At 44.4% G+C, this 14,576-nt stretch overlaps 1 protein-coding gene across 19 annotated transcripts in view; it reads right to left on the bottom strand.

Annotated features, from left to right (window-relative positions):
* Window positions 1-1,481: 1,481 nt before the first annotated feature.
* Window positions 1,482-14,576, bottom strand: part of LOC118509509 (serine/threonine-protein kinase mig-15) — a 51,558-nt gene continuing 38,463 nt past the window's right edge. For 10 of the 19 annotated variants that reach the window (XM_036050177.1, XM_036050175.1, XM_036050181.1 and 7 more), the window contains 8 exons: window positions 10,779-11,837; window positions 7,877-8,005; window positions 6,081-6,845; window positions 5,861-6,016; window positions 5,612-5,782; window positions 5,393-5,542; window positions 5,106-5,315; window positions 1,482-5,014 (listed from right to left, as the gene is read on the bottom strand). In XM_036050177.1, the coding sequence (XP_035906070.1) occupies window positions 4,841-5,014; window positions 5,106-5,315; window positions 5,393-5,542; window positions 5,612-5,782; window positions 5,861-6,016; window positions 6,081-6,845; window positions 7,877-8,005; window positions 10,779-11,837 (2,814 nt within the window). In that variant the 3' untranslated portion in view covers window positions 1,482-4,840. The remainder of the gene's footprint in view (window positions 5,015-5,105; window positions 5,316-5,392; window positions 5,543-5,611; window positions 5,783-5,860; window positions 6,017-6,080; window positions 6,846-7,876; window positions 8,006-10,778; window positions 11,838-14,576) is intronic. The other 9 variants (XM_036050187.1, XM_036050189.1, XM_036050192.1 and 6 more) reach the window with 7 other exon arrangements.

Genomic DNA, 14,576 nt, shown 5'->3' with positions numbered 1-14,576 from the left:
AACTGAAACGTTTTATGCACAATAATTGTTATTGGACCTCTTCTTACTTTCACACCAACCGTATAAGCAAAGATAGCGATAGAAAAATAAATCATAAATATGAGGCTCCTTGGACTACAAGATCTTTTGGTAGGAGCCTGGAAGAGGAGGGTTTTAGCTAGATGAGGTTCGTCTAGTCGCGACGAGACCTTTTAGACGGTGTAGTCTTAGACCCTTGAGAGAAAACGCTTGGCGTACGTCTAGGATGCAGTCATTGTCATTGGGATGGTAAATATAATTTCAGCATAATCTATAAACCAAACTGCCACGAGGCGCTCCAGATATACCTGGAGGCTTGAGCGCCCTGCCCTGTCAGTCATCGTGCCTCAAGCAACTAACTGATTAGACTGATTGACCTCCTTTTTCCTGCCACACATACGGGGCCAAAAATCCTTCTGAGCATCTTCCTCTCGAACGCGGCTAAGAGGGCTTCGTCAGTTTTGAACAGAGTCCATGTCTCAGAGGCGTTTGTGAGTACTTCGTCCGTCGCGACAGGTATTTAGAGTAGAGAAGTTTCCTCAGGCTGTAGTATGACCGGTAGGCAGCCAGCACCCTTGCGCGTAACGACTGGACGCGAAGTTTTGGACGACTTCGAAGGTGCGGTCACCTATCTGTACATCACCCCTGCGTAAATCCGTGTTTGCTAGCAGGGCCGCTGGTGGTGCCACCATCATTTTGGTTTCTGCCACATTAATCTCCAACCCGAGGTTCTGTGCCGCACGCTCGATCCTTTGATAAGCTTCTGCTACATAGGAGAGCCTCAAACCAATGATGTCTATGTGGTCAGCGTATGCCAGGATCTGGATTGACTTATAGAAGAAGGTCCCCGAAGTTTCCACCTTCGAGTCGCGGATGGCTCTCTCAGACAGGCAAGCCCATCTCCCTGGCGCAGGCCCTTGGTGGTAGCAAAGGGCCCTGAGAGTTTTCCATCCACCTTCACCTGGCATGTGATGTTGGCCATTGTCATTCGTACAAGCCTGGTAAGCTTGGCCGGGATTCCAAAAGAGCTCATTGCGTCGTACAGTTTTACCCTGGCTATGCTGTAATAGGCGGCTTTGAAATCAATGAAGAGATGGTAGGAGTGGAGCTCCGCTGCTCCGCCATCTTCTCCAAGATTTGCCGCATCGTGTAGATCTGGTCAGTGGTTGATTTTCCGTTTCGGAATCCTCGCTGATAGTTTCCGACCATCTCTTCAGCGAATGAGACAAGTCGATCGTGTAGCTCATTTCTCGCCTCGGTTCACCATCTTAAAGCCATCTGAGTTTTCTTTATGATAAATTACAAAATATACATACCTTAGCAATCCATCTCAGCTTCAACCTGCTTCCACCGACATCGCAGTGATTGTTGAAATGTTGATTGCAGCATGTTGTCAGCTGTGGCCTCAGTTGTCATCATTGCTTCACCACTACTAGGTTCACGTTTCGAACTTCACTCGGGGATATTTCTTCAGGACTTACATTTTCTTGCCGATAGTTTTTATTTTCGCACCTCTGCACTTCTGCTGTTCTATACACATATATAACTCCATCCTCATTCTCCGTATCGTTCACTCGCTCGTTTGCTTTACCGTGTTCTTTTTTTTCTTGCTTCATAATCCTATGCGTTTTTCTTGTTCCTGGTTTTTGTTTAATTCATGCCACACGTTTTGTTTTTTTCACCTTCTTTCTCTACGCTCACCACTGTCTAATTGTCCTGTTTCCTTACTATTTCTTCTATCATACTTATATGCTTGCTTGCTTGCTTTCTTCGATTCACTTGCTTTGTTGTCATTCCAAATTAGCTTACTTGCTACGGGTTTCCTAATTCAAAAAACAGAGAGATAGAGAGATAGAATGATTTTGTGTGGATGAGTTTTGATTGTTTTACTTTGTGTATGTGTAACCGTGTATTCGTGACTGTGTTGTATGTGTGTGTGTGGGTAAAATGTATGTTTATGACTCTTTTTTTTTTGCTTTTCTTCAAAACCGTTAATACGTGTACTAATGTAGGCGAATGATTACGTGAATGTGATAACATGCATGCACCACCCCATTGCTTGCCTGCTGCTGCCCCGCCTTGTTGCATAGGCAATTTCCCCCTTTGTTTTCCATTGTTTTGTGTTTTGTTCACTGTGTTTTGCTTATAAATTGGAAAGTTGTTGGGTACATAATACCCACGCCGCATGCATCGAGAAACCCCCCCCCCCCGTGGGGTGGGGCGTCGTTGGGGGTTTTTATAGTGCTAAAAAAACCGATCAAACTAGGACGCGATCGCGATCAAAAGTACGGTTTCGTTTCTAATGCTCTGCTGCTGCTGCTCGCTTTTTTACTCTTCATATTTCCTCTTATGAAGCGTCTAAAGTTTATCTTCCGCTTACTTGTGACCGCGAGCCCTTCTATTCGCACAATGTGCGTTCCTCTAAACCCTGCATTTTGCTTCTTTTTGTCGCTACACACTTTGTGTTCTTTTTTCTTCTTCTTCTGTAAATCCTGCCCTCGCTCTTTATCGAGTTTACTTCATTACTTATGTTCTTTCTTTCCTGCAGCAAACCTCCTCATACACTTCAAGCTATATAAGTGAGGGGAGAAAAATAAAATACTATTTTCTGGATATCTTTACGGTATATATATATAATATGCATATGTATATGAAAACAAACGAGAAAAAGAAAACATAAAGTCGAGAAAGGAAACAGACAGAGAAAAAAAAACTCTAAAATTGAAAACAGAAACTAAACTTTTCCTCTCTTACACACTTACTACGAGAACGAGCAACAGGGATTGTTGACCAGGCGGCACGCGTCCGTGTTGCGTTCAGCCCAGCCATCAATTTGTTCCCCATGTTAAGCGGCACGGACTAGGTGATGGATCTCGTGTTCGTTACCGCTGGATAGTCTCAAAATGTCCCACCCATCGTCCTGGCGCTATTTCCCCCGCAAGCTATCACGCTTAATATCCTTAACTAACAAATTCCCTGTGGGTGTGTGTGTGTGTGTCTCTCTCTATTGCGCACACGCTTGTTGTTTGCAGATCGTGTACCTAAATACGAGATAAATGTGAATGCAAATGCTCAAAGCAACAGACACAAACAAAACATCACCAATTATTAGACGTACGAGTGTGAAAAGTTTGAACAGAGAACAAACAGCAAAAAAGGAAATAAGAAAAGAACGCGTAGAACCCTTTCCTCACATACACACACAGCTCTCTTAGCTAAACAAACGCCCTCGGTCTGCACTAACTACCCTTGACGAACCGATCAATATATACGGGTATCACTATTTTGCACTAATCTCAATCATTTGGATACCGGTGAATCCTCGCTGGCAGGTGATTTGAGAGATAAAGGAAACACTTTTTAACTTAGATACAAAACGAAACAGACAAATGCTATGGCGTGAATGATTGTTGCGCACGATAGGATAGGTTGGTGAGTGTATAAAATATCAAAATCACTCTTCAGTTAGACCCATTCAGCATGAATTTTGCTGCATTTTAAAATTCGGTTGCAACCTGCTGCTGCTGCTCATCCGTGGACCTACTAAATACGGACTAAACAAAAACAGATCGGCAATCGCCCAAAGTTGGGAGATGTGTGTTGCACCAAATCGAAAACCCATTCCCATCCTTACAACTGCACACAAAATCGCTACGATTCTTCGATTCCTCGCTAGGATTTTTTTTTCTCTAACGCAAAAACGATTCCTATCCCGTGCTACTGCAGGGAGAGGGAAATTCGCTACTGTTGCACGCATCTTCCCGGTGCAACGATCCTCAACTGTCTCGCATAATAATTGATTGCACTCCACGGTGTGTTGTCGGTCGGTGTGTCTACTGTAGTATTCGATATATCACACGGTTTAGTGTTTTTGTACCGTGCTAAAAAATGCTAACCTGAATAATACAGACGAGGGAAAATGCCCAACATCGATCGCGGAACACATACACAGAAGCACGTGCCCGCGATTGGAATACATGGCATCATCGTGGTCACAAGCAAACACGAGCACCAAGCACGAACTGTGCTGCTAGACAGTGGGGGGACAGATGAATGGGAGGGGAGGGTGGGGGGGGGGGACGGGTGGCTACTAAGGACAAAAGGGTAGCATGTCCTGGGATAATACTGGGAAGATGCGCTCATAAGATGGGATTGCTGGCTGGTTGGGAGGCAACCGGGGTGATCGGTCCGGTGACGCCACCCTCACCTATGTTCACCCCCGACGTATGTGGGGTGTCACTCCGATAATAATGTTACCCTAAACCTTGGTTATCTATTTCGTGTTCTACTCCCTAAGAGTGTTCGTGTTTTGTTTTTCTTACACGCTCCATCACGCAATTATGTTCTGCTTTTGTTCGACTTCTGCTGCCGTCTAATAATTAGTTTACATGTGTGTCTGTCTGTTTGTGTGTGTTTGTTGGTGTGTGCTACTATTTCTAGAGTAAAAAGGGGGGTTGTTCCTGCTCGCTGTGTACTTTACTTTATTATTACTTTGCTGCTTCTGCCGTGTTCTACTCGCTTGTCTGCGCCGTTGTATGGGTTCGTGTGTGTGTGTGTCTGTGTATGCGTGAGGGGTGCGCTTTTTGCCTGCTTCACAGTAAGAAAAGCCGGGAAAACATCAGCACCTTCTTGCTGGATGTGTGAAAAAAAAGAATTATTTCCTATATCTCGTCGTTTCGCCCGCATCGACTACACACAACACTATTCGATCATGTTACGGCTGTCACTCGTCCTTTAACTCATCTCATACCCACCCGGAGACGCGCGGACACACGCACACACATAGCCAACCACCCACCGTGGCTAGTGGGCGTGTGTGCTTTTACCAGTTGGCCATGCCCGGTTTGTTCAGCGTCATGAAGTAGATCTGACAGGACGAGCCGCCTTTGGCACTGCTGAAGAAAACCTTGTCGTTCCGCTCGCACAGGAACTTGAGACGCTGCGCCTTTTTGTGCATAAACACACCGTCCAGGTGGCCGGTTTCTACCGAGCGAATCTACAGTCACGTGGAGAAGGGTTGAAAAATGTAATGATTTATAAAGAGCCAAAAACATGCCGTAACACATAGGGGAGTAGCTGCTGCTCACCTCGATTGCTTTGTTGCCCCAGCCCATTATCTGACCGGTGCCGATGTACGCCACGGAGGTTGGCATTTCGCCCCACTGCAACACGATGTTCTTGGACACGCGGCCCATCGTGTTGACGTATACACCTTCGTTGTCGTAGCACAGCAACAGCTGCATACCGTTCGAGTTCGGCAGCGTTACGATACAGTGTGGCGAAATTGGACCCTGAGTCTGGAAGGAGTCATCAACACACAACTGGTTAAACAGGACCGCTCCTTTTGCTTTCGATGGCCGGAAAGCGCACTTACATGCTTAGGAAGATAGATATCGTAAACGGTTGCCGAATCGAGATCGACCGCATGGAAACCTTCCGCCGACCCGTAGATGACCTTTAGCCGCGTCTGCTCCTCGACCGTCAGATCGACCAACAGTGGACGATGCATCAGCTCACCGAAGCTCTGCGGGGAGAAACGGGTTAACTTCCTTCCGGGAGAATCTCACCCTCAAATCATCCGTTCCGTGCTTACCTTAAATGCCATAAACTTATGGTAGGGTTTCGGTGCCCAGGCGTAGATTTCGATCGAGTCTTTCAGAGCGATCACCAAGAATTTGATTCGCTCGTACTTGACGATCTTGAAGTGTACGGCACCCTGCAGATCACCGACATTGATCCAGCCGTTGCGGCGCTCCACTTGTTGCTAAAAAAGGAACCACGAAGGGAAAGAAAAATTAGAAAAAAAACACGGCCATGGGAGGTTTAGGGGGCGGCTACTTACATCCGTCAGGCCATCGGTGCGCAAGATCTTTGACTTGAGCCAGGACAGGTAGTACACACGGACACGATTCTTCTTGCCCGAGATGGTCACCAGAATGTTTTGTCCTTCGAGCACCTCCATCTGCTGGAACCGTCTGCGAGATATCAGCTGGTAGACCTGTAAGAGACGAGTTTTTAAATAAGCAGTCCAAGGGGAAGCCACTCTTCCTTTGCCTGCTTACCTTGCCCTGTCCCGACCGATCCAGCAACATCAACCCATTCTCCGTGCCGATCAGCAGGTTCACACCCCACAGTGCCGCGCACAGAATTTCCGAATTGAAACGCTTCTTGTACTTCCGGATTTCGGGCGTATCGCTCGAAGCGTCGTGCGACGTCGGCGTAACGTTCACGTTCACATGGCTCTCGCGGCGCGACGCAGCCGAACCGCCCGACTGGGCGCCGAACCCGAACGTGAGAAAGCTGCGCTGCTTCTGTTGCAGTGCCAACGAAAATGGCGACACCGGCAGCGGGTGTTGTGCAGTGCCCGGGGTGTTGTTGGCGTTTCCGTTCGCCGATGCACCGGGCAGCAGATGCACGGGCATCGTTCCCATTGGCAGATGGTCACGCATTTGATGGTGTTGGTGGTATTGTTGTTGTTGTTGTTGTTGTTGGTGGTAGGGAGGAGGTAGTAAATGATTGTTATTGAGCAGTTTATGATTGACGACGACGACGCTACTACTACTGTTACTACTACTGCTTAGGAGTCTAGTGTTAATCGAATGGTTGGGACTGTTGTTGCGGGAGGACGACGAGTTCGACACCGTCGAATGGGGCGAAGAAGCGTTGCCTTTGCTTCCCGCCACCGCCGGACCAGCGGCGCTCAGGTTGTTGGTGGTGGTGGTGTTTGCGCTGTTCGTACTGTTTGGAGCTGGAAGGAAGGGTTTGGATTGCATGCTACCGGGGACTTGGAGGTTCGACTGAACGGAGGAATTCACCGCTGCCCGATACTTTAGTTGCGGGGCATCGTAACGTAGTTTTTTTTTAAGTTTTAGTACGCGATTGCAATTTTATTTGCGTTTTTAATTAATTGTTATATTATTTTATTGTTTTATTTTAAAATTTATTTTTTTGTTTTGCATTTAGAAGCATTGCAAGTTTAACGTTCACAAAACAACGAAAGGGTTTTTTTTTATTTTTGTAGAGGTTGTGTGAGTAGCAGAAGTTGTAAAATAAAAGTAAAAGAAAACAAAATTAGTAAAATGTTTAATAAAACATGAAAGAAATATTAATAGAATGAGAAAGAGAGAGGAAAATAAAAAGCATAAAAATGAGGAAAAATGAAGCCAACACAAATGTTAAACAGAGCGTAACATAACTAAATAACAGAAGAAAGGAAAGACACACATAAAAAACCATCACCGGACAACAGGATACGGAGTTATAAGAACCGATACAAGATTTTTTTTAAATAAATTAAAGACATTATCAAAAAAAAATATTGCTTTCGCTATTGATTTAAGGACAAATGTAGCAAAATGAAACAAATAATTTATTTAATATTCTGAAAAATGAAAGACACTGTTTGGAATTTATATTTGAAGCTTTTAATGTAGATGAGATAAATATTCAAAAGACAAAGGAATAAATTAGTAAAGCTGTGAAGACATCCTCTTTCTTTGCCGACAAACATATACACAAACACACACAAACGCGAACCTGTAACCACCAACAACCTCGCGGAAACACTGGATGAAACTCGGCAGGAAATAGGATCCAAGGTGCAATGAAAGCAGGATTCGGTGCTAAAGCAATTGGAAGCTAAACTCTTCGAACAGGACAGGGTAATGAACCGCGAAATGAAAAAAATGGAAGGAGCATGAGCTATTCGGTCCAGGTTCGGATAGCTTCAAAAGCAACGGAAAAGGATGTAGCATTGCACCTAGTAGTGTGGTGGTAAAGGGATGGGAAAGCGATCTTGTGGAGAGATGAAGCATCCAAAGCCCGTGTGCAGAAGCACCCTCCAACGGTGCACACTTACCTCCTCGCTGGCGGACTTGTCATGTCTCGGGGGTGTCGCCGGGGATGCTTGACTAAGTAGATCCGGCAGGACGCTGCTCGTTCGCTGCCCGGGCGTACCAAGGCTGCTGTTCTCCCCAGAACGATTCTTCTGCGACAAAGCGTTAGAGTACCGATCGAAGACACATTAAAGCATGTGTGTGTGTGTGTGGGTGTTGTTTATGTGGATGTGTGTGTGTTTTTTTAATTGAAGTCGTTCGTTGTAGAATTTATGCACGGAATGGAAGAGAAGAAAAACATCATTAGTGATCGATGTAGCAGCACGCGGAGGATCAATTAAAGATCGTACAGTATAATAGAAAAGAAAGAAAAACACCGAAGTGTTAACATGTGGTGTGATAGAAACAGTGGCATAACAGAACGAAAGTTTAAAAAAAAAACGGTATGCAAATTACAATCAGATCGTACTGAAACGAAACGAAAACCGGAAACGAAATGGAACGTATTGCAAAAGGAATTTCTCAACAAAAGTAAGAGCTTTAGAACAAGTTTAGATACGCTATTAATGTTGCAATATGGTGGGGTTTTTAGTTATTAGATCGTTAGAAAAAAAAGCGAGTAGAGTTGGTAGTAGAAGCGGGTACAGAACGAAATAGTACAAAACAAACAGAAAAGAAAGGGAAATGAGAAAACAAACAAAGGCAGTGAACACAAAAAGTACAACCGGGGTATGTGGTGTAAATTAATGTGTAAGTTAATGAAATGAATTCAAACGCTTCCAGTTGGGGTTGGAGTTGGTGCCACAACAAACAAAACTCGATTGGTTGCACGGTAAAGCGTTAGCAATTAAGTTTTTTTTTATCAGAAGCCCTTTCCCGTTTTTCTTTCAATGATATCTTGTCAATAGAGGGAGCATTTTCAAACACAGGCCCCGGGGAGAGAGACGACGGCTTCACACGGGACCTTCATGGACGGGGGTCAAAATGTCATCCGAATAAGCGCGCCAAACGATCGACATTTAAGTGATCTTCTCATGATGGAACTGTTAAAACAAAAATACGCCTATCGCACTCGTTACACTCCTCCCTTGAGAGAGAGAGAGTAGTTTTGTCCGTGGACAACATTTCAGACATTTTTTTAGTGAAATAAAGCTCGCGAAACACTGCTCGGGGACAAATACGACTGCAATACAAATGGTGGAAGTTTGACGCCATTTCTCTTCTGAAACGATAGAACGACAGCTTAATAGTAGTGGGAACCGAGTGAGAAAACTTCCGATAGCTTTTTTTTGTTTTTGTTGCGCCTCAAGTGCATTGTTGCTGATGTCTAGTTCCGAGTGGCTTATTCTGAAGGGATGTCCCTGGATAATGTCTTACTTTTAGGGGGGGCGAGGGTTAGTACTACACAGCATCACAGATGGATTAGTTTTGAACACATACAGTACAAACATTCACACATACACATATACACATAACATGATTAACACTGATGTGAGCCAAACAACATTACACAAACATTCCGTGGCAGTGGGTAGTGTTGGTGGGTTGGCATGCAATTATTTACAATGTTGCTGATGGACACTGGTTGCACACAACATCGCTAGTCTCAATAAGAGCTTCCGATCAAGTCCCTAAAAGCCTCTGTCTGTTGTAGAGCTAAATTTTACACCTTTTGAACTTTAAATACAAGATCCTAATCTAGCTGCTTCATCAATGATTGTCCTACATGTAGAAGCTTCCTCAGTTTTATAGGTGAATCCCTCGAAACTATTAACTTTCACACAGCGTTATTTTGGAATAATTTACTTCAGCAACATGTGTATAAAGTCTTAACACAAACCTTCCTAACAGATGAGAGCTTCTTCTTGGCCTAACGACCTCTGAGATCATGTCTGACATTTCTGGCTTACTAGGCTTATTCACATCACGTAGTTGAGATGAGTGCTCAACGGTTCAAAATTTACGTTCCTTGTGCTAAGCTTTCTGTTTTTTCTTTTTGCTTTTCCACTAACCTATTATTATTAATAATCATTTCATGCGATCTAGTGATGATTAACTAGGTTATTACAATTATTATTATTCACCAATGATGCACGATGATGCGATTCGGGGGCAGAGAAGAGGCTAGGTCCGATTTTCGGGTTAGAAACACACGAACGCACGTGTTACTGGCACAGCTAAGGGTAGTAGTAGTACACATTGAACGTGGGAACAGAGCAAAAAGGGGGGGTTTTGGAACGAAAACAAAACGGCTGCAGCTAAGAAGGAGTTGCATCTTGCATGGACGGAATATTTTTTTTTTTCGTGGGGGTAGGTACTGATGATTGGGGGATGGTAGGAATTCGTTCCAATTTGTCTTTTTTTCTTTTCGGTTTTTGTTGCACGGGGGAGTGGCAGGGATGGGTCACGTACACTATCAACTCAACTGTCCAGGAGTTGCGAGCTTAAGCTAGGTGCACACTGGCATGAATTATTCGCTTTACAGCTGGCAATGATGCTATTGAGGAAGAACTCGATGATACATGTCATGGTGAAATTTGCTTTGAACTTTAAGTTATGCACGCACAATATGAATAGAATATATCGTCTGTTTTCTAAGTTTACGAAGATAAAAAAATGAATGCATTACCATTTTTGACGACAAAGAAGGATATAAGGATTTAAGGAGTTCTGAATTTAAACTTCAACTAAGAAATAGCCTTCTCACTTAAAGTACTCAATGTTTCGGGATAGGATAGTTGAAGTCACAAAGAACCAGAGAGAAGAACAACAGCAACATATCGTAACGTTAAACAGTTCCTGCTTCAATGTGCACCAGTCGATCGCAAGGACTTGTGATGATAGCCCACGTATGATCCTTCCCCCGTCACTTGTGAGAGAGGTAGAGAGGTGTGTGAGTGTATCAATGTGTTTGTGTGCTTTTACCTGTTGACCATCAAACAGCAAGGATTGCTGCGGCCGGTTGGGTGAATTACGAACGAAGATAACCGACTCAGTTTTTTCGCGACGCGGACGCAAGAAGTCCATGTTGCGTGTGGTCACCTGCGACCCTGCCAGCGGACTCGGCTGGCGGCCTTGCGCATTACCACTTCCCCCACCACCGCTGCTACCTTCGTTAGATGTACCGGATGCTCCTCCTCCTCCTCCTCCTCCAACACCCTGCTGACCTCCCGTGCGCGGTGGTGTTAGGCGGGACACCGACCGACGCTCGTCATCACTACCGGACGGATTGTTGAGCGAAAAGTTGGTCAGAATGGGCTCGAACTTGTTGCGACTGCTGCGTGAAAAGATGGCACTGGAGCGCTGTTGCTGGTGCTGTTGCAGCATACCCTCCTGACCTCTGCCCGGGGACATTGACTTGGCGTCCGCGGACGCTTCACCCAGTATCGCCGAATGGCGTTTCGAGAGGGGGAAAAAGTCCGAATTTTCACGCCGAAAAGCACGGGCAAAGTTGAGCGGCAGTCGGGAATCCGATTCCTGCCGTTTGTGTGCCTGCTGCTGTTGGGCAGAGTTTTGTCCACCCGTGGCTCTCGAAGGCGATGACGCCTTATCCAACTGTAACCGTTGACGGGCGAATATTTCGTGCTTGACGTGTTCCTCCAGCCGGATCTTGTTGTTCATCTCTTCCACCTTGCGCTTCTCGGCGTACGCCAGGTTCATCTGTTGCGACGCGGGGTACGGTTTCTTCATCGCACAGGAAGCGGTTGAGTTGGCAAGCTCCTTGCGAGTTTTGTTGTCGATCGCGTTAGGCCGCAGACGCCCGTTGGAGTCGGCCGGCGAGTTGGAGGAGGAGGACGATGTCTTGTCCGACATCGAGTGGCGCTGGGACGGCTTCGGACGTTCGTTGGACGGGAAGAATCTTTCGAAATCCCAATCGCGGAGCAGGACGGCTTCGTCGCTTTCGGAGTGCGTTGTCGAGCCGGTGGAAGCGGACGATGAGGTGGTGGTCGTTCCGATCGACGAGGATGACTTATTGTCGACGTTCTACGGCAGTTACATGAAAGGCGAATGTTTGTTTTTTCTACTTTTTGATTGGACGATTTTTGAGAGATGGTGGAATGGTGGATGCTTAAAAGTGAGAACCGATCAAGGTTTTACCTTCTAAACCTACACAATTTTTCAGCGACCAAGGGAGCGACAAGTGATGAAGCACAAACTGTGAAAAAGATGGGGCGGCTCCTCCAAGTCGCGGTATGTGTTTTTTATGACTTATATGATAATGGAATGTAGGATACAGTTCAACAACGCATTTGTTGAGATGGCGAAGAGCTAAGGAGAGTTGAACCAAACATGACACGGGATCGCCAAGGGCAAGAACAGTGAGTGATGAAGAGTGGAACGACTCGAAGAGCAATATCAATTACAGATGGATTCGATGAAGTATGCTAGATTACCGCGACCAGACAAACATTCAGTAGCTAAAAAGTGCACTGCCAATCGGTACTCAGTCAAATTAGTCAATGCTAGGGTACAACGAGAACATTATCAAATTACAAAGTGATCTAAATTTTGATCGGCTAACAAACTGTTTGTTTTTACTTGCTCTTTTTAAACTGACATAGATCAAATGGATGAAACGAAAATGAGATGATCGTTCGGTTGTCTAGTCTACGATGATGGAGAGGACGATAAACATTTAACACGATCTTACTGGCTACCAAGAGCCGATAAGCAATCGAGTGGTTCTAGTATACTTTAGGTCAGGCAGCAACAACAACAACGGCAACATAGAGCGAGCAATGCGGAAAGGAGTTAAACTAACAAGAGTAAGGAATAAACCGAGGAACCAATCGAACGACAAGAGATGAACAAACCACTACCATTTGTATCGCACTGTTTTGTGATTTGTGGGGCACTGAGTGACCCATGGAAGGTATATACGAAAGAACGAGCATAGCGAGTGGCGGCGAAAACGACTAGCAGGAGCTGCAGTATAAGCATTAAACATTAACTGATTGCAAAGCTGCATGGCTTTTGTACCGTAGAGATGTTCAACATTTGTTCCTCTCATTTGTGTAATATTAGCTTAGCGCATGAAATATGCTTTCCATAGCGGAGTTTACCAAATGCTGGTAAGCATGTCAGTAAAAGCGGCAGTGTGTGTCGGTGTTTGAGGGGTTTGGGGAACTATTAAATGCAGATAGGCGGTTTCATCGATACCTGGACAGCTTATTACTTCCAGCAATACGCTTCATTAGAAGGTTCATGGCTCAGCCTAGCTTTGCAGTGTCAACCAATGGATTTCTTTTCGGTGCATTCCAATACTCCAATGGACGGGGGGGTGTTTCGTAAGAAGGTTGGTTCGTGTGTTTAACACACCAAACATATTTTACTAAACAAATCATGAAACGTGAGCACTAGAGAGACAGCAACCAAAAAGCGACACAAAAAAGTAATGAACAAAATCAGAACAACCGATCCCGAACCCCAACAAAATTCCAATCGGTAGGAACGTAAAAAAAGAGAATAACTGTGTGTGTGTGTGTATGGGTGTGCTGCTGTTTTTTGTAACCTTAACCAACCAGATACTACTAAACAAAACGGGGGATGGCTAAAATTAACATTGGGGTGGGGATGCTCTTAGTCAACGTTTAACATAATATGTATATAATGCATGGTGTTGTAACGCTATATATAAATATACGGCTATACTTTATACATGTACAGAAAGAAGAAGAAGTTATACAGATCAATATGAACGGGATGCAGCCCAAAACGAGAACCCACCAAAACCAAAACGCTAAAGTCTCTCTCTTTTTCTTCCTTCTTCTTCTCTACCGGCTAGTGGAACGAAAGAAGGAGGGTAACGTGGGCATACAAGACAGCATATCACAAAATGGACAGAAATTCTAAATCATTCAGAGCGCAAAGGTAAACAACAAAGTTAACATTACAAAAACACAATGCTAAGGTGTGCGAGAAAAAAACGGTATGCCACAGAACAGAACGCGAACTAAAGCAACAGCGCCTATATGCTTATTTTATACAAATGCAAATCCACAGAAACGTGAAAAAAGGGGAACCGTGGGAAAAGGAGGAAAAGAAAAACATTTTTTTTTTGTTTTCAATTTACTAAACAGTTCACGGTTTGCAGTTCGAAATTTTTCCACTTTAGATTGAAAATCTAAAGCCCACCACCACCCCACACGTGGATTGGTTTGGCAGATAGGTAGAAAGAGAAAAAAGAGAGAAAGAGAAAGCAACGTATCATCAGACAGATACCACACGCCGGGAGGTATGTTATAAGTCGCGCTTCGTAAGAATAATGAGTGATATTACGGCTTGGGTAAAAGAGTATATCGTCTCGATGGAACTAAAACTCAACAACGATCGAACGTAACCAGAGAGCGGTGAGTGGTGTGTGTGTGAGTGTGGTTTGCTAAAAATCGCGTACGAATATACGAGCGAATGCATCCAACTCATAAAAATTTGGTTTTTGCTGCTTTAATGTAGAGGTAATCGATTGACATTTTTGAAAGAAAAACCATTTCATCGAATTGTTAACCGTTGTGATGGGAAACAAAGCAAAATTTGGAACTTAAAACAAACAAAAAATACAAGAGCTTAAATGCAAAAGACGGAGAAAGCCATATCTTATCTTCTAACACATTAGAAGAAAACGGAAAACTAATCGTTCAAAAATTAAAAATGAATAAATTGCCAATAAAACCTTTAATCAAACAAACATAACAAGGCAGAGCATCAAACTCACACACAAAGAGC

Source organism: Anopheles stephensi, chromosome 3, assembly GCF_013141755.1.
Source record: "Anopheles stephensi strain Indian chromosome 3, UCI_ANSTEP_V1.0, whole genome shotgun sequence".
NCBI lineage: Eukaryota > Metazoa > Arthropoda > Insecta > Diptera > Culicidae > Anopheles > Anopheles stephensi.
This window is presented reverse-complemented; position numbering and strand designations above follow the sequence as displayed.